This window comes from Erythrolamprus reginae, chromosome 5, assembly GCF_031021105.1.
Source record: "Erythrolamprus reginae isolate rEryReg1 chromosome 5, rEryReg1.hap1, whole genome shotgun sequence".
NCBI classification, from domain to species: domain Eukaryota; kingdom Metazoa; phylum Chordata; class Lepidosauria; order Squamata; family Dipsadidae; genus Erythrolamprus; species Erythrolamprus reginae.
The window spans coordinates 14,197,549-14,218,245 of record NC_091954.1 but is presented as its reverse complement, the minus strand read 5'-3'; the positions used below and the strand labels follow the sequence as shown (position 1 = coordinate 14,218,245).

The following is a 20,697-nucleotide window of genomic DNA, read 5'->3' as shown; positions in this document are numbered from 1 at the left end:
CACACACATGCTCTTCTAATCAGCAAACTTGTATTAAACAAACAAAAAAAGGTTACTCAAAACAGTCCTTAGTGTCAGGAAACAATGATAGTGCAAGGCTTACTTCAGCCGCATACAAAAACACAGGAAAAAACAAACAAAGACAACCTGGAATGAGCAAAGACGTTTCAGGAGTCCTATTGAATCTTTGGAGCAAACAGCAAGTCCCAGAGGTTTCACCTCCCACGTGACTGAAAAAGCTGGGTTGAAAACTCCAACGGCACGGAACAGAAACTTCAGAGCAGGAACCACAAAATAACACATATAAACAGCCACAGTTTGCCTTGTGCCTCTGTTCCCTTTTATACCTTTAGCCCTCATTAAGGGAACCACACCCAGCCCTCAGTATAAGAACCACACCCAACCCAGGTGCTACTCTGATGACTTGTAATAATCCTTCAATTGATCCCTCCTTTGCATCGCTCTTCTGCTACACATGTCTATGAATTGTTCGGCAGAGGAATCCAAGGACGAAAGACTGTCTGAGGGACTGCATGCCAAATCCCCTGGGCTGTCTGCTGAGTCCTGTGAACCAGTGGCCTCATCCTCCTGGCTGTCTGCCACGTCTTCCTGGCTGTCAACCAGGCTTTCGCACTCACTTTGTGCCGCATCTCTCCCATCTGTGGGAGCAACGGCTGGCCCAGGCCCAAACACAACAAGCAGGAATAGTTAATACCATAGAAATAGGTTCAAGAATCAGATGGATCTTGACAAACTTGAGCACTGGGCCCTATCTAACAAGTCTAAAAATTTTAAACCAGACTTAATAGCAGACTTAATATTCTGTGAGCCACCCCGAGTCTTCGGAGAAGGGCGGCATACAAATCTAATAAATAATAATAATAATAATAATAATAATAATAATAATAATAATAGTAACTGCGAGAGGGATCTTGGAGTCTTAGTGGACAACCAACTAACCAGCAACAGCCAAGAAAAGCTAATGCAATCCTAAATTGCATTAACAAAAGGATACAATCAAGATCAAGTGAGCTACTAATACTGGTTCTGCCGGCGTGTCCCAACTGCCTGTAATTACAGGGTAATTAGTCCAGAAAGATATACACCACACGATAGAAGGAAAACTAAAAGTCTTTATCAACAGAAAAGCAGAAAAAACTCCCTTTTTAAATATCAAAGGGATTTTCTGGTACACACAAGGCACAGGTTAAATGCAATCCAATTTCTCACCCAGTAACTGGGAAATTGAGTCCAATTCCAAAAGTCCAGAAATTCCACACACAGTCTTGAACAGGGAAACAACAAACCATGATCTTGACAAACTATGAATTAGATAAACTATTAGATACCATTTAATATGGTAAATGATTTAGCTTTACTAGATAAATGGTCAAAGCAATGGAAACTGCAGTTTAATGTTTCCAAATGTAAAATAATGCACTTGGGGAAAAGGAATCCTCAATCTGAGTATTGTATTGGCAGTTCTGTGTTAGCAAATACTTCAGAAGAAAAGGATTTAGGAGTAGTGATTTCTGACAGTCTCAAAATGGGTGAGCAGTGCAGTCAGGCGGTAGGGAAAGCAAGTAGGATGCTTGGCTGCATAGCTAGAGGTATAACAAGCAGGAAGAGGGAGATTGTGATCCCGCTGTATAGAGCGCTGGTGAGACCTCATTTGGAATACTGTGTTCAGTTCTGGAGACCTCACCTACAAAAAGATATTGACAAAATTGAACGGGTCCAAAGTCGGGCTACAAGAATGGTGGAAGGTCTTAAGCATAAAACGTATCAGGAAAAACTTAATGAACTCAATCTGTATAGTCTGGAGGACAGATGGAAAAGGGGGGACATGATCGAAACATTTAAATATATTAAAGGGTTAAATAAGGCCCAGGAGGGAAGTGTTTTTAATAGGAAAGTGAACACAAGAACAAGGGGACACAATCTGAAGTTAGTTGGGGGAAAGATCAAAAGCAACATGAGAAAATATTATTTTACTGAAAGAGTAGTAGATCCTTGGAACAAACTTCCAGCAGACGTGGTAGATAAATCCACAGTAACTGAATTTAAACATGCCTGGGATAAACATATATCCATCCTAAGATAAAATACAGAAAATAGTATAAGGGCAGACTAGATGGACCATGAGGTCTTTTTCTGCCGTCAGACTTCTATGTTTCTATGTTTCTAACTTCCACAAGGCTAAACCAGCACGCTGCTCTTTTTATCTGTAGCACTAATTACAGCAGCCCCACCCAACCACAGGTGGCCTCACTTATCTCCTGTAATAATCCTTCAGTTGTTCTCTCCTATGCATCACTCTACGCATGTGTGCGTCCGTCATAAGTTCTTGTTCAGAATCCAGGGATGATAAGGATGATTGATCTCCTCCTGGGCTGTCTGCCAAACTCCCCTCTTCCCTGTCACTCACGCTTCCTTCGCCATAGGAGACTTCGTCGGGAGATTCTATCCGGAGCAAAACAGGCCTGCGGCATGTGGATGTTTCCTCCACCTCCACATTCCTTGGGGCAGGAGCTGGGCCAGAGCCAACCACAACAATACCACTCTATAAAGCCTTAGTAACGCCACACCTAGAATGCTGCTTTTAATTTTGGTCACCACAAGTTGATAAGACTCTAAAAAAAGTACAGAGAACATTAACCAAGATGATTAGGGGACTGGAGACGAAAACATGAAGAACGGTTGCAGGAACTGGGCATAGCTAGTCTAGTGAAGAGAAGAGGAGACATGATAGCAGTGTTCTAATATTTGAGCTGCCACAGTGGAGGGTGAGGGTATCAAGCTATTTTCCAAAGCAACCGAAGAGCAGACAAGAGATAATGCATAAGAACTGATGAAGGAGAGATTCAACCTAGAAACTAGGAACTTTCTGACAATTAGAACAATCAACCAATGGAACAGAAATTGTATTCAGAAGTTGTGGGAGCTTCATAGAAACATAGAAGACTGACGGCAGAAAAAGACCTCATGGTCCATCTAGTCTGCCCTTATACTATTTCCTGTATTTTATCTTAGGCTGGATATATGTTTATCCCAGGCATGTTTAAATTCAGTTACTGTGGATTTACCAACCACGTCTGCTGGAAGTTTGTTCCAAGGATCTACTACTCTTTCAGTGAAATAATATTTTCTCACGTTGTTTTTGATCTTTCCCCCCAACTAACTTCAGATTGTGTCCCCTTGTTCTTGTGTTCACTTTCCTATTAAAAACACTTCCCTCCTGAACCTTATTTAACCCTTTAGCATATTTAAATGTTTCGATCATGTCCCCCCTTTTCCTTCTGTCCTCCAGACGATACAGATTGAGTTAATGAAGTCTTTCCTGATACGTTTTATGCTTAAGACCTTCCACCATTCTTGTAGCCCGTCTTTGGACCCGTTCAATTTTGTCAATATCTTTTTGTAGGTGAGGTCTCCAGAACTGAACACAGTATTCCAAATGTGGTCTCACCAGCGCTCTATATAAGGGGATCACAATCTCCCTCTTCCTGCTTGTTATACCTCTAGCTATGCAGCCAAGCATCCTACTTGCTTTTCCTACCGCCCGACTGCACTGCTCACCCATTTTGAGACTCAGAAATCACTACCCCTAAATCCTTCTCTTCACTTGAAACTATTCTTAACCAGGAGTTCTTTCAAGCCCTGCTTCCAAAAACTACCCATTGCTAAGTCCTAGGAGTGTGATGGTTTTGTGGGATGAGGCTTTGGGAACAGAGCCCAGGTCTTAATGCAGTGAATAAAATATATTTTTCATGACTGGCAATAATAATAATATTATTATTATTATTATTATTATTATTATTATTATTATTATTATTTAGATTTGTATGCCGCCTCTCTCCAAAGACTCGGGGCGGCTCACAACAATAATAAGAGTGTGACAATGTAAACAAGTCTAATATTAAAAAAGCATCTAAAAAAACCATCATTTAAAAACCATGCAACACACGCATGCCATACATTAAACTCTATAAGCCTGGGGGTGATATCTCAATTCCCCTATGCCTGGCAATACAGGTGGGTCTTAAGTAATTTGCGAAAGACAAGGAGGGTGGGGACAGTTCTGATCTCTGGAGGGAGTTGATTCCAGAGGGCGGGGGCCGACACAGAGAAGGCTCTTCCCCTGGGGCCCGCCAGACATTGTTTAGTCGGCGGGACGTGGAGAAGGCCAACTCTGTGGGATCTTATCAGCTGCTGGGATTCGTGCAGCAGAAGACGGTTCCGGAGGTATTCTGGTCCGATGCTATGTAGGGCTTTAATAATAAATCTAATAATTTATTAGATTTGTATGCCGCTCCTCTCCAAGTACTTAGAGCCGCTCACAACAACAATACACCATGTACAAATCTAATGTTAAAAAACAATTTTAAACCCTTATTATAAAAAGAAAAGCAATCACACAATCTAACAAACCATACATAAAACCATAATAGCTAGGGGTGTATGTTTCCCCATGCCTGGCGATATAGGTGGGTCTTCAGGAGCTTTCGAATGTTTTTCTTCAATTTGGCTAATTTATTAATTTTTTTCTGAATTAATAAATGATATAAATTAAAGATTTGCCCTGCCAGTGGTGAAAATTATGATTTATGGTAAACCATACTGAACCCATTAATTTATTGAATGATCTACATTGGAATTACGAGCTATCGTGAGGGAGATTTTTTTCCCTTAGGCAACCAGGTTATCTCAAGCCTCTTGTCCAGACTGAGATCTTTTATAAAAGCTGGATGGAGCCCAAGACATTTGTTTTGCAATTAAGTCCATATCAGCAAGACAACCACTGAAAGGCCCAGTCCTAATCTGTTGTGGTTAGCTCTGGCCCAGCTCCTGCCCCAAGGAATGTGCAGGTGGATGTGGGGGAAACATCCACATGCCGCAGGCCTGTTTTGCTCCAGATAGAATCTACCAACGAAGCCTCCTCTGACCAAGGAAGCGTGAGTGACAGGGAAGAGGGGAGTTTGGCAGACAGCCCAGGAGGAGATCAATCATCTGTATCATCCCTGGATTCTGAACAAGAATTAATGACACATCCACGCATGCGTAGAGTGATGCATAGGAGACAACAACTGAAGGATTATTACAAGAGAAAATGAGACCACCTGTTGTTGGGTGGGGCTGCTGTAATTAATGCTACAGATGAAAGTGCAGCTTGGTGTTTTAGCCTCATGGCAGTTTATCTAATTCATTGTTTCGTCAAGATCGTGGGTTTTGTGCTGTTCAAGATTGTGTGTGGACTCTCTGGACTTTAGAATTGGACTCAATTTCCCAGTTATGGGGTGAGCAATTGGATTGCATTTCACCTGTGGCTTGTGTGTACCAGAAAATCCCTTTGACATTTAAAAAGGGAGCTGTTTCTGTTTTTCTGTTTATAAAAACTTTTGGGTTTTCCTTTTATCGTGTGGTGTGTGTCTTCCTGGACTAATTACCCTGTAATTACGGGCGGTTGAAACACGCCGGCAGAACATAACCCACCTTGGGAGGCAAAGATCGGTGAGAATTGGGCATATTCAATGCTCAAAGAAAAGCCTCTTTTAAGAAGAACCAGGTGAGCTGAAAGGCTGAATAGGTAAAAATAATAATCGGTGCAGAAGCAACAGGGAAATAATTTTGCTTTCTTTAGCCCAGGGATCCCCAAACTTTTTACACAGGGGGCCAGTTCACTGTCCCTCAGACTGTTGGAGGGCCGGACTATAAAATAAACCTATGAACAAATCCCTATGCACACTGCACATACCTTATTTAAAGTAAAAAACAAAATGGGAACAAATACAATATTTAAAATAAAGAATAAGTAATAAGTAATTAAGTAATTAATAATTAAATAATAAAGTAATTTATACTTCTTTATTAACAAGTAAATTTAAACTTAAATCAACAAACTCCATTTCTCCTTCCTTCCCTCCTTCCTCTCCACTTCTCTCTTCCCTCTTCCTTTTCTCTTGTTTCATTTTCCTCTCCCTCGTTCTTTCCCTCCATCATTTTCTCATTTCTCTCTCTCTCTCTCTTTCCATCTCTCCCTCTTCCTTTCTCTTTCCCTCTCTATATCTCCCTTTCTCTTTCTTTTTTTCTCTCTTCTCTCTTTCTCTCACTCACTCTCTTTCTAACTCTCTCTCTTTGAATCTCTCACACTTTCTCTCTCTCCCCCTCTCTCTATTTCTCCCTTTCTCTCTCTCCCTTTCTATCTCTCCTCTTCATTTCTCTCTCCCTCTCTATTTCTCCCTCTTATTATATCGATCGGTAAAATCTTGTGTGCTGCTGCGGGCCGGTTAAAAGATCTCAGCGGGCCGCATCCGGCCCGCAGGCCGTAGTTTGGGGACCACTGCTTTAGCCCTTCACACAAAGCAGAGTCAGCAGATATCCATTCCACTCTACCATTTCTTGTTGAAGCAGGAAAAGTGAGACAAATATGCCTTTAACAGGGCTGCTGCGAGTTTTGTTCCTTGCATGAGAATGACAGGAACCTCTGAGCCCCTATGAAAGCGAAGGGAGGGGAATAGCAGCACAGGAGACCAATGATAAATGCAGCCAGAGACAGTAATGTAAAGCACCAGCATGAAGAATCATCTCTCCGCCGACAGAAGGATGGTGCTCCCCCAAGTGTTCCTGTCACTGCTGTGGCTTGGATCTGGGCAGGTAGGAGACGGGGTTTTCATCTGCCAGCAATCATTTAGCGGTTTAACGTTGCATCGACCAGCTCACCATGCCTGGCGGAATTTTACTTAGCCTGTCTAGGCATGCCAAGGTTAAGGAAAAGCTCGCTGATAGATCTGTGGCATCGGAAGAGTTAGAGATGAATTGTGCAATGCAAACCTTGGGAATAAATTTACTAAAATAAATTAAATTTAAAAAAAATAAATTTAGTGGGGTTTGCAAACTATGTTCGTGTCCCACGCACACAGCAGGTTTTGTGTCTCAGGTTCTGGGTTGGTTAATGATGCTCAAGCCTGCAGTCTGAATATTTATAATAATAGAATGCAGGGATTTGGAGAGATACCCAACTTTCCTCATTATTTCTCCTGTGAATCTAGCAGAGAAAAAACGCTGCAAAAAAGGGTGTCACTTCCCAGCAGTGCTGAATGACCGCATCTAGAGCCAACTATACTATGAAATGACTTCCTCACTAGCAGCTCTCTCATTTGATGCAGACTCTTCTCATTGAACGCATGCCAATGGCTTGGTTTAAGTGAATTTTCATTATAAAGAACATTGTTTTGAATTTTCAAACGTGTGTGTGTGTCTGAAATTTGTACCTGTGAATTTTTGGGAGGAGTCTACCAGAGAGCACGACAGAACACTATCTATCTATCTATCTATCTATCTGTCTGTCTGTCTGTCTGTCTGTCTGTCTGTCTGTCTGTCTGTCTGTCTGTCTGTCTGTCTATCTATCTATCTATCTATCTATCTATCTATCTATCTATCTATCTATCTATCTATCTATCTATCTATCTAGTCCAATACACAATACATATTGAGGAAAATAGGCATGAAGTATTACATATAATGAAAAGATATGAAAATAGAGAACATATATGAAAGGAAGAGGAAAGATATATGATATATGGGATAAGGGGAGACAAATTGGACAGGGAACAAAAGGCATACTGGTGCACTTATGTAACGCCCCTTACTGACCTCTTAGGAACCTGGAGAGGTCAATCGTGGATAGTCTAAATGTTGGGGGTTAGGGGTTGACACTACTGAGTCAGGTAATGAGTTCCACGCTCCGACAACTCGATTGCTAAAGTCATATTTTTTACAGTCAAGCTTGGAGCGATTAATATTAAAGTTTGAATTTGTTGCGTGCTCTTGTGTTGTTGCGGTTGAAGCTGAAGTAGTCGTTGACAGGCAGGACGTTGCAGCATATGATTTTGTGGGCAATACTTAGATTGTGTTTTAGGCATCATAGTTCTAAGCTTTCTAGACCTAGGATTGATAGTCTGTTTTCGTAGGACATTCCATTTCGAGTGGAGGAGTGAAGGGCTCTTCTGGTGAAGTATCATCTTTGGACGTTTTCTAGGGTGTTGATGTCCGAGATGTGGTGTGGGTTCCAGACAGATGAACTGTATTCAAGGATGGGTCTGACAAATGTTTTGTAGACTCTGATGAGTAGTGTGAGATTGCTGGAGCAGAAACTGCGTAGGATCAGGTTAACAATTCTGGAAGCCTTTTTGGCGATGTTGTTGCAGTGGGCTTTAGCACTTAGGTCGTTTGATATTAGTATTCCAAGGTCTTTTACTGAGTGGGGCAACTAATTCTTTGTGCAAGTATCTATATGGATGTGCTTTAGTTAACTTCTGCATGCAATCTTTTATTCAGATGATTAAATAACAGTGCATCCCTGTGAGATATGCAAGAGAAATAGAATTACAAAGACATTCCCAAATTTAAAATAATCCTCCCCCATTGCAAGGATGCTGGTGTCCTATATCTCCCCCCTTTTTACTTATTTTCCCATTAAGTCAGTGATTGCAGTCAATGAGCAGAGATCTCTGCAGGTCAAGCAAAAGGTGGCAGCCACCAATGGGCATTGAAAATAACCAGTCGCGATAACCATCGCTATTCTGAAAAGCAACCGGTAACTGATTGAAATAAAACTCCAATGATAAAATGAGAGTGGTAAATCCCTGTTTAAAGTTCCAGATTCAAGGGATTGCAAGACTTGATCTAAGCTGAAAGGTGTTGTGGATAGCTCTGGCCCTGCTCCTGCCCCTAGGACTGTGGATGTGGGGGAGACATCCACATGCTGCAGGCCTGTTTTGCCCCCGGTGGAATCTGCTGATGAAGGCTCCTCTGACCAAGAAGACATGAGTGACAGGGAAGAGGAGAGTGTGGCAGACAGCTCAGAAGGAGATCAATTATCTAGCTCCACCTTGGATTCAGAACAAGAGTTAATGATACAGCCACGCGTGCGGAGAGCGATGCATAGGCAGCAACAACTGAGAGATTATTATCAAAGAAAATGAGGCCACCTGTGGTTGGGTGGGGCTGTGGTCATTAGTGAGGCTGCTATAAATAGCAGCCTGTGGGTTTGGCCATTGTGGAGGATTATTTGATCTTTGTGTTTCGTGACTGCTTTACTGACTTTGACCTTTTGTGTGCTGATTTTTCCCCGCTTTGAAACTAAACCAGGGCAAAGTGTGTTTCACTTTGTGAAAGAAGGACTGTGAATTGCCTCACAGCTGCAAGCTAAGTATCACAGAACTGATAAGGGACTTGTACAAATTACCAGTTTGTTTGGAGACAAGTGCTCTTTGCTATACCAAAAGAGGGCTTGGTTTAAGTGACTTTTCAGTATAAAAAACATTGTTTTGAATTTTCAAACATGTGTGTGTCTGAAATTTGTACCTGTGAATTTTTGGGAGGATTCTACCAGAGAGCCCGACAGAACAAAAGGGTTGCTCACACCCACCAGCCTTGGAATGAGTAAACTTTAAATATTAGTTTGCTGCATCCGAACTAAGTTTTGTGATGTTTTGAAAGACCAAGGACTTAAATCTTTTTCCTTCGTGGAACTACCAATATTTGATAACTTTATATACCTTTTTTAAATTTGATAACTTTATGTAATTTGATTTTTAATAACTTCAGTGCTTGTAAGGGATTCGTTTCTTTAATGGGGTTTCAGGCCATGGAAACTTCCCTCTAAAGCGAAAATGCAAAACACAATCTCTGATTACAATCTCTGACTCAGAGATCATTGCAAAGATGTTGTGATATATGCCAAAAGAAAATGAATTAGCAAAAGTCTACCTCCTCCCCCTGCCAAAAATGCCATCTCTCTACTTGTTTGGTCTAGTAATACAGCCAGTACAGTGATCCCCCGAGTTTCGCGATCTCGATCTTTGCGAAACGCTATATCACGATTTTTCCACCCGATGACGTCACTCCCTTCCTTTCTCATCTTTCTTTCTCTCTCTCTTTCTCTATCTTGCTTCTTCCTCTCTCACACTCTCTTCCTCCCTCTCTCATCTCTTTCTTTCCTTCTCTCTCTTTCTCTATCTCTCCCCCTCTTGCTCTCGAGCGGCAAGCGAGCAGCCGGGCGGGCGGGTGAACGGGCAAGCGGAGCGGCCGGGCGGGCGGGCGAACGGGCAAGCGGAGCGGCCGGGCGGGCGAACGGGCAAGCGGAGTGGCCGGGCGGGCGGGCAAACGGGCAAGCGGAGCAGCCGGGCGGGCAGGTGAACGGGCAAGCGGCAAGCGATCTTGGGGTTTCCCCTTTGCCTGGGCGGCGGGAAGACCCAGGGAAGGTTCCTTCGGCCGCCCAACAGCTGATCTGCTCCGCAGCGCGGCAGCAGCGAGGAGCCAAAGATGGGGTTTCCCCGTTGCCTGGGCAACGGGGAAACCCCATCTTCGGCTCCTCGCTGCTGCCGCGCTGCGGAGCAGATCAGCTGTTGGGCGGCCGAAGGAACCTTCCCTGGGTCTTTCCCGCCGCCCACACGCAAACTCCACCATCTGCGCATGTGCGGCCATGAAAAAAAAGGTCGCGCATGCGCAGATGGTGTTTTTACTTCCGCACCGCTATATCGCGAAAAATCGAGTTTCGCGAAGGGTCTTGGAATGGAACCCTCGCGAAACCCGAGGGATCACTGTATATTGTAAGACATTTGTCACAGTGTTGGGTGTGGTCAAGAAAATGCAGTTGTAAGAACCCAACTGACCGTAGTTTAGCAGGTGACTTTGGGTCATTCATCTTCTATTTCACAGGTTCTTGCGAAGATAAAATTAAAACATACCGTCAAGCGCATACACTTCAGCCTATGGGCAGGAATAGCGTGGAAGAGGAATAAAAATGCAGGCAATTAAGCCAACTTTGCATATTGTTTCCCCACTTGTCTGGAAGGCTATCTTTGGATAAAGATCCTATTTAACCATTTATAATACACATGCCTTTGTCCTTCAATGTACCATTCTTGAGAATCTGGTCGCTAACCCAAACCCTAGCTGAAATAATTATGGTAATTCTGCATTCTTTGTTCAATTAGAATTAGAAAATTCATTTTCTGATTTGTTTGTGTTATTTTGTCTAGATATATAAATACTTAAACTGTATTTATTTATTTATTTATTGGATTTGTATGCCGCCCCTCTCCGGAGACTCAGGGCGGCTAACAGCAATTATAAGACAGCATACAACAATAATCAAATACTAAAAACAATTTTAAAAACCCATTATAATAAAAGCCAAACATACATACAGACATACCATGCATAAAATTGTAAAGGCCTAGGAGGAAAGGGTATCTCAGTTCCCCCATGCCTAGTGGCAGAGGTGGGTTTTAAGCAGCTTATGAAAGGCAAGGAGGGTGGGGGCAATTCTAATCTCTGGGGGTAGTTGGTTCCAGAGGGCCGGGGCTGCCACAGAGAAGGCTCTTCCCCTGGGTCCCACCAAGCGGCATTGTTTAGTATACAACAAATGTCAGCATTAAGGATTCAATGGAAGAATAACGTGGCTTGTTAACAATTTCTTCTTCTCCTTCTTGAAACGGCTTTCTACATTTAACCATTTATTAGGAAATCTCTGCTTACTGTACCTTTAGGTTCTACAGATTTTTAAATGGCCCAATAGCCAGAGTTGATTTTTGTTTACTGATGGTTAGTGTAAGCACATGGCTATGCCAAACAACCACGCATTAATAGGTCTATGCTAATAGTTAAAATATGTGTTGCAGTTTCATCCAATATGTATACAGCACTGGATCATCATTCTACAATGGTTCCCACATGTAGTCCATGAGTGTAGCGTTGGTAAAAGCGCAGGTGTTAATACCTTAACTTACCTATAAAGCAGGAGTGAAACTCAAATTTTCCACCTACCGGTTCTGTGGGAGTGACTTGGTGGCATGGCAGGAGAAGGATCATTGGTAGGTTCCTATGGGTACGGTCAGGTACGCAGTACCCGTAGCAAGTACCGGTAATAAAAGTTTGTGTCCCCCCCCTTCTGGGCTCTGGGTATGTTTTTCCTATCGCAGTAAATGAGGATGAATGTGTATAATTTTAGAAGAGCTGTGCGTGCGTGTGTGTACATACACTTTATATAGTGTTGTGGTTAGCTCTGGCCCAGCTCCTGCCCCAAGGAATGTGGAGGTGGATGATTTTGGGGGGCGGGGCTTTGATGTCACAGAGACTCCTTCCTCCCCGTTTCGGCCAGCCAGGAAGGAGTCTCCGTGACATCAAAGTCCCGCCCTTGGAATCCCATCGTGGGACTCCCCACCTCCTTTTGCTTGCAGCATCGCTGCGGCATCCTTTTCCGTAAAAATAAAAGGAAGCAAAAGGAGATAGGGAATTCCCCACTTCCTGTTTTATTTTTATGGAAAAGGATGCTGCAGCGGCGATGCTACTGTTCGGGTTCGGGTTCAGCATCCTCACCCGAACTTCACGGCAAAGTTCGGCCGAACTCACCAAACTGGGCGGCAGCGCTTCACGGGGTTCGAGCGAATGCCGAATGCTGAACCCGAACTTTTAAAAAAGTTCGGGTTCGGCATGACGAACACTGCAAAGTTCGGCACGAACCCGAACTTTGTAAGTTCGGTTCACCCAACACTAATGATGAGATTAGCACCTGCATGTCCGGGAGTGATTTCGCTACCTGCCCAGGTGCAGTAGCAAAATTGCACTGGACTCCACTAGCACTCAGAGCCACAGGGGCGAGCACACGTCACCGTCCCACCTTACCAGCCCACCTCTGCAAGTCATAATCCCTACCCACCTCTTCCGCTGCTTCCAGAGAGACCTTTTAACATGCAGCATGCATATTTATTCTTTAGAGCAATTCCATGGAGTGTCCAGATGACATCAGCATCCTTGCTTTGATCTTTCTTTTGTCCTTTGTTTGCTTGAATGGGAACAATCAATTTTGGACCAAAAAAAATGCAAATTACTTGTGCAAATCTCAGAAAGGATAGATCTCCTGTAGCCCTTTGCTTCTATAGAATTGGGAAACAGGTTTTGTTTTTTAAAAAATAATATTAAATTCTTGTTTACATATATATACAAGTACAGTGATACCTCGTCTTACAAACGCTTCATCATACAAACTTTTCGAGATACAAACCCGGGGTTTAAGATTTTTTTGCCTCTTACAAACTATTTTCACCTTACAAACCCACCGCCACCGCTGGGATGCCCTGCCTCTGGACGCCCATTGTTAGTGGAGCACCCGTTTTTGCGCTGCTGGGATTTCCCTGAGGCTCCCCCCCATGGGAAACCCCATCTCCAGACTTCCGTGTTTTTGTGATGCTGCAGGGGAATCCCAGCAGTGCAAAAACGGGTGCTTTGCTGGCAATGGAAGTCCGGAGGTGGGGTTTCCCAGTGAGGGGAGCCTCAGTGAAATCGCAGCATCGTAAAAACACAGAGGTCCGGAGGTGGGGTTTCGAGGACCGGTGTTTTTGCGATGCTGCGATTTCACTGATGCTCCCTGACAAACCTGGGAGACTTGAACATGGATCCTCTATTGTTCTGTCTTAATGCCGAGCCCCAATAATCAGATGCACACCAATTGTCTAACTAATAAAAGGATTTAATATTTATGAAAAGTGCCAGTATTGTAACAGCCTTAAAAGAGTCTTTGAAAGGGAGAAGAAAATCTAGCAAAGTGTTATCAGTTGGCCAAAATCCCAGAGCGAAGATAAACCCAGTAATAATTACCAGCTGTAGCAAGAGTTCCAAAGTGTAGTTCACAGAAATTAACTGAAAGACCGAAGCTCATTAGCAAAGTTAAGAAGGTTCCCTTTTGAAATCCAAACTGAATGCAAGAGTCAAGACGATTCCCAAAAGAACAATGTTGTTTTCTGCAACAAGGCTGGGCATGCCTCATCCTTAAATAGTGTAAGGGAATGACCCATTACCAATAAAGGGCAGCCATTTGCGGTCCTGCTGGAATGCTTTGGGGGGTGCACACATGCTCATCTTCCTTCCAGTTTAGATCATTGTCTCCATGTGTGTATGTCTGTTAGTATATGGGGTCTTTTTTTAAATCTTTAATATTTTAAATTGTCAGATTATTTATGATTTGTTTCCACGTGTTGTGAGCCGCCCCGAGTCTTCGGAGAGGGGCGGCATACAAATCTAAGTAATAAATAATAAATAAATTTTTATGTAATGGGGTGATCAACTGTTTTATCTTTACCTTTTGTTCTTTCTTATCCAACTTCAGTCTGTCTTAGGATCGCAGCCCAATCAGAATCAATCGCAGAATGCAGGTAAGACTCTTAAGTAATGATGTTTCTGTTACTATCAAATAAATATATTATTTTTATATTAATGAAGATCGTTTTTCCATTAAATGGATCTGTGATTGTTATCAACATGTTGTCTGGGTTTTTATGTGATGCATGATGTGACCAGGGCTGGGCAGCAGGCAGGACGGAGTTGAACGCAGTTCCCTTTTCCAGCATCTCCACATCGGAAGAATCTATCCCACCTGCCCTCGTCTCAATGCTGACCTTTATTCTTCGTCCAAAGCACAGCTGAGAAGCTCCTTCTCAGGAGACGCTGGAAAAAAATTGCTGAAAATTGCGTCATCATTGGGTTCCTACAAGTGCGGTGCTCTGGACCTGTTGTATGTGTTCCTTGTCAGCTTTTGCAATGTTCAGATTCAGACGATAGGGATGAAGTAGAAGCTGTCAATTACCCTGATTTAAGAGATGTATGGGGAGTTAGTAAGGAGGAAGAGGAAACAGATCAGCCGTCAGATGAAAGCGTGAAGACTCATGTGTCTTCTGACAGTTCGAGTGTAGAAGATAGCCCGTGGTTAAACCCAATGTTCAGAAGGTTGCAGAAAAGAATGGAAGAAATTTGGGGGGGGGGGGGGGATAAGGGTTGATATGCTATTTCAGAGTGTGTAAGTTAATGAATTAATTACATCACTTCTGGAACTGAACAGAAGAACACGACACTTTCGTCAAAGTGAAATCAACCAAAATGATGATTATGTTTCTATTTGCATGATCTACTGCTTTTTAACAGCAGAAACCGGCTCAGAGATAAGAAAATGTTTCGAAGTAGACAGCTTGCTAATTAGAGAGATCTATAACTTTGTATTTAGTTTGAAAGAGTCAAAAGCATTTGCTCTTTACTGGAGCTGTAATTTACGAGGATTGAAGTGGAAGAAATAAAAGGAATGTTATTTTTTTTTTAAATTACCAGTCTATGAAACTGTTATTATTAACAGTCAGCTGATTCTAGCCTAATTCAGAACAGGACCACATTGGTAGGAACCGACCACTGCCTGGAACCCGAAAATTCCCAAAAATTGCATCATCAGCGCCGGGTTCCTACAGGTACGCCTTCTGCCGCACGAATCCCAGCGACCGGTTAGGTCCCACAGAGTGGGCCTTCTCCGGGTCCCGTCAACAAAACAATGTCGTTTGGCGGGGCCCAGGGAAAGAGCCTTCTCTGTGGCGGCCCCGACCCTCTGGAACCAACTCCCCCCGGAGATTAGAATTGCCCCCACCCTCCTCGCCTTTCGGAAGCTCCTAAAAACCCACCTCTGCCATCAGGCATGGGGGAATTGAGATATTCTTTCCCCCTAAGCCTTTACAATTTATGCATAGTATGATTGTTTGTATGTATGTATGTTTGGTTTTAGAATTAAGGGTTTTTTAGCTGTTTTGTATTGGATTTACATGCTGTTTTTATTCTGTTGTTAGCCGCCCTGAGTCTGCGGAGAGGGGCGGCATACAAATCCAATTAATAATAATAATAATAATAATAATAATAATAATAATAATAATAATAATAATAATAATAATAACAACAACAACAACTCACCCTTGCCTGGAACCCACCCCTGATGGGCATCAATTAAGTGTTCTTCCTTCTCCTCGTCCTTCCCCAGGTGTTGAGGGAAGCAAGAAACTTCATATAAAATTTTACAAAACAAGCACCCATTTTTATAAAGTGTTCAGATCAAGGAATTGAACAGTCCATTGTGCCTAATGTCTTAGAAATACACCTACTTGTCCAGTGATAAAATGCAACATATCCTAAATGACAATTCTGCAGCTATAAAACTATCATGGCTTTTACATTTCAGGGGAGTTTAGCCCGGGGTGGGTGCACGTAACTTTCCTACCGGTGTGTTGTGTGCGCACAGAGCCTTCTCTGTGGCGGCCCCGACCCTCTGAAACCAGGTCCCCCCGGAGATTAGAACTGCCCCTACCCTCCTTGCCTTCCATAAACTCCTTAAAATTCACCTCTGCCGTCAGGCATGGGGGAATTGAGGCATTGCCCCCACGCCCCCGGGCCTATATAATTTATGTATGGTGTGACTGTGTGTATGATTGGTTTAATAATGGGTTTTTTAAAATGTTTTTTAAATTTATTAGATTTGTTGTGAATTGTCTTATTGTATGCTGTGAGCCGCCCCGAGTCTACGGACAGGGGCGGCATACAAATGTAATAAATGAATGAATGAATGAATGAATGAATGAATGAATGAATGAATGAATGAATGAATGAATAAATAAATAAATAAAATTATGGTGGAAGGTCTTAAGCATAAAACGTATCAGGAAAGACTTCATGAACTCAATCTGTATAGTCTGTATAGTCTGGAGGACAGAAGGAAAAGGGGGGACATGATCGAAACATTTAAATATATTAAAGGGTTAAATAAGGTCTAGGAGGGAAGTGTTTTTAATAGGAAAGTGAACACAAGAACAAGGGGACACAATCTGAAGTTGGTTGGGGGAAAGATCAAAAGCAACATGAGAAAATATTATTTTACTGAAAGAGTAGTAGATCCTTGGAACAAACTTCCAACAGACGTGGTTGGTAAATCCACAGTAACTGAATTTAAACAAGCTTGAGATAAACATATATCCATTGTAAGATAAAATACAGAAAATAGTATAAGGGCAGACTAGATGGACCAGGAGGTCTTTTTCTGCCGTCAGACTTCTATGTTTCTATGTTTCTATGTTAATAAAATAAAAAAAAATAAAATAAAAAATAAAATAAAATAAAATAAAATAAAATAAAATAAAATAAAATAAAATAAAATAAAATAAAATAAAATAAAATAAAATAAAATAAAATAAAATAAAATAAAATAAAATAAAATAAATTGTGATGGTTTGTGTGCCCCCATGTCCCCATGCATGCGAAGGTCTCCACGCACGATTTTGCTTTCATGCATGCGCAGAGGGATGGGAGAGCAAAATAAATCACCGAAAATTAGGGGGGGAAATATGGCGCCGTGCATGGACTGGCAAAGATCGCATTGGAGCCGTCACGTGCAAATTGCACAATTGGCGGGCCACTAATGGAGCTGCGCACTGAACCGCAGTGGTGGTGGGCTATGAGCTGGAATGCTAAATTGTGCTCGCCACTGTAGCTCATAGTTTCTTGCAGAGCCAGTGCGATTTTGCTCCCGCACCTTTGGAGGTAACAAAATTGCACACGGAGCCGCAGGTGCACCCATGTTTCATCATGCGCGGAAGCAAAAAAACCCTCACTGAAACACAAGAGCACCTGCAGCTCCATGCGTGATTTTGCTACCTCCACAGGTGCAGAAGCAAAATCGGGCTGACCCTGCAAGCACTTACGAGCCGCAGCGGCGAGCGCAGTTTAGCGTTCCAGTTCATAGCCCACCGCTGGTAGGAACCACCTCTGAGTTTAGCCAGAAGAAGAAAGGGAGGCAGGAGAGAAACACTCTTTGGCCTAATAAAATCCTTTCACAAAAAAAGAGGGCTGTTTTCTGGCTCAGCACTACTTTGAGAGGGAAACAAAAGATAACTTGCCATCAGTTTAATGTTCAATGTTTCCAAATGTAAAATAATGCACTTGGGGAAAAGGAATCCTCAATCTGAGTATTGCATTGGCAGTTCTGTGTTAGCAAAAACTTCAGAAGAGAAGGATTTAGGGGGAGTGATTTCTGACAGTCTCAAAATGGGTGAGCAGTGTGGTCGGGCGGTAGGAAAAGCAAGTAGGATGCTTGGCTGCAGAGCTAGAGGTATAACAAGCAGGAAGAGGGAGATTGTGATCCCGCTATATAGAGCGCTGGTGAGACCCCATTTGGAATACTGTGTTCAGTTCTGGAGACCTCACCTACAAAAAGATATTGACAAAATTGAACAGGGCTACAAGAATGGTGGAAGGTCTTAAGCATAAAACGTATCAGGAAAGACTTAATGAACTCAATCTGTATAGTCTGGAGGACAGAAGGGAAAAGGGGGGACATGATCGAAACATTTAAATATGTTAAAGGGTTAAATAAGGTTCAGGAGGGAAGTGTATTTAATAGGAAAGTGAACACAAGAACAAGGGGACACAATTTGAAGTTAGTTGGGGGAAAGATCAAAAGCAACATGAGAAAATATTATTTTACTGAAAGAGTAGTAGATCCTTGGAACAAACTTCCAGCAGACGTGGTTGGTAAATCCACAGTAACTGAATTTAAACAAGCTTGAGATAAACATATATCCATTGTAAGATAAAATACAGGAAATAGTATAAGGGCAGATTAGATGGACCATGAGGTCTTTTTCTGCCGTCAGTCTTCTATGTTTCTATGTTTCTATCACAGGTGCTACACAAGTTGATAATCAAACTAAACGTGAACCTTCTCATCCACTTTCAGTCTTTGCTCTCTGTGACATGGAACCTTCTGGATACTACAATGGAAGCCTCGCCACAACAGTCGCTGGGTCGGTTTGCCTAAACTGGTCAGACTTCCCTGATTACATTCAGCAGTATCCAAATCGGGGACTAGGAAACCATAATTACTGCAGGAATCCAGATGGGGGATCCACTCCTTGGTGCTTCTATCAACTCAATTCAGGAGCAACTGGTTGGGCAAATTGTGATTGTAGCCAGGGTAAGCGTCACAGGTGAAAATTGGGGTTGGCATGAATAATTATAAAACGAGGCCTTAAAAACGTTAGGAATGTTTTTATTTTATTTATTTATTAGAATTGTATGCCGCCTTTCTCCGAGGACTCAGGGCGATTTTTAAAAATAGGAGTAACCTTGATTTAAACACGGTTTGCATTCAGATTAAGAATTCAAGCTTTCTGGAATGGGGATTGGATTACCAGAAATCTAAACCAGTGTTTCCCAACTAGTGTGCCCTGAGACATGGTCAGGTGTGCCGCGAAGAAGGAAGCTCAGCTTCTGGTCTGAAGTCGGAAGTCCCACAGTAGTTTTGCTTGCTCATTTTTGACCACTTTTTCGGGCTTATGATGCCACCAGTTCTTTGCCGCTTGTAAATAGTAGTTCTGGTACAAGTTCCAGTGGATCATCTGTGCTTGTAGTCTATGCTTGTAGTCAGTCTGTGTGATCTTTTTGCAGCAGCTGAGTATGTGATCGATTGTTTCATCTGTTTCTTTACTATTATCATCATCATCATCATCATCATTATTAATTGGATTTGTATGTCACCCCTCTCCGAGGACTCGGGGCGGCTCACAACATATATAAAAACATAGTACTACTGTACATCTAATCCAATTAATATAATTAAAAAACCCTAAAAATCCTAAAATAATTTTAAAACATTCATTATCATTCACTCCATAAAACACACTAAAAAACTCTCGTTGGTCAGAGGGAAAGATCTAATGACCCCAGGCCTGGTGACAAAGATGAGTCTTTAAACTTTTTCGGAAGGCAAGGAGGGCGGGGGCAGTGCGAATCTTGGGGGGGGAAGCTGATTCCAGAGGGCTGGGCCCCCCACAGAGAAGGCTCTTCCCGTAGGTGCTGCCAGCCGACATTGTCTGGCTGATGGGACCCTGAGGAGACCAACTCTGTAGGACCTGACCAGACGCTGGGATTCGCGTGGGAGAAGACTGTCTCGGAGGTAATTTGGTCCTATGCTATGTAGGGCTTTATAGGTCGTAACCATTCTTCTCCATTGTCCATGACAGTTGAAGAAAGAGGCCTGATTTGCAAAGGACACTGGGCAACTTTTTGTGGGTTCTGTTGAGCTGATTCTTCTGATCTCTTTGCCCTGACAGATTCAGTACGACTTACGCAAAGGGGCAGAGTGGAAATTTACTACAAAGGGCTGTGGGGGATGATCTGTGATGATGAGTGGACTGACTTGGATGCCAGTGTGGTATGCCAACAACTTGGGCTCAGGTAAGAAAGACGTCATTGGATTGAGCCACCTCTGTTGTTCTCAAGAGAAATTAACTTCCTTGAAAATTGAGAAACTAAAGAAATGAAAGAACTCAACTTTTGCTGAATATTGCAAAATAATGCACTTGGGGAAAAGGAATCCTCCATCTGAGTATTGCATTGGCAGTTCTGTGTTAGCAAAAACTTCAGAAGAGAAGGATTTAGGGGGAGTGATTTCTGACAGTCTCAAAATGGGTGAGCAGCGTGGTCGGGCGGTAGGAAAAGCACGCAGGATGCTTGGCTGCATAGCTAGAGGTATAACAAGCAGGAAGAGGGAGATTGCGATCAACTTATATAGAGTGCTGGTGAGACCATATTTGCAATACTGTGTTCAGTTCTTGAGACCTCACCTACAAAAAAATATTGACAAAATTGAACGGGTCCAAAGATGGGCTACAAGAATGGTAGAAGGTCTTAAGCATAAAACGTATCAGGAAAGACTTAATGAACTCAATCTGTATAGTGTGGAGGACAGAAGGAAAAGGGGGGACATGATCGAAACATTTCAATATGTTAAAGGGTTAAATAAGGTTCAGGAGGGAAGTGTTTTTAATAGGAAAG

The 20,697-nt window shown here is 42.6% G+C and overlaps 1 protein-coding gene across 1 annotated transcript in view; it reads left to right on the top strand.

The window, feature by feature from the left end:
* The first annotated feature begins 6,573 nt into the window (after positions 1–6,573).
* The window catches only part of LOC139168364 (neurotrypsin-like), a 57,292-nt gene continuing 43,168 nt past the window's right edge, over positions 6,574–20,697 (top strand). Inside the window, exons 1-4 of the mRNA XM_070753939.1 lie at positions 6,574–6,654; positions 14,171–14,216; positions 18,599–18,835; positions 19,974–20,097. Coding sequence (XP_070610040.1) covers positions 6,574–6,654; positions 14,171–14,216; positions 18,599–18,835; positions 19,974–20,097 — 488 coding nt within the window. The remainder of the gene's footprint in view (positions 6,655–14,170; positions 14,217–18,598; positions 18,836–19,973; positions 20,098–20,697) is intronic.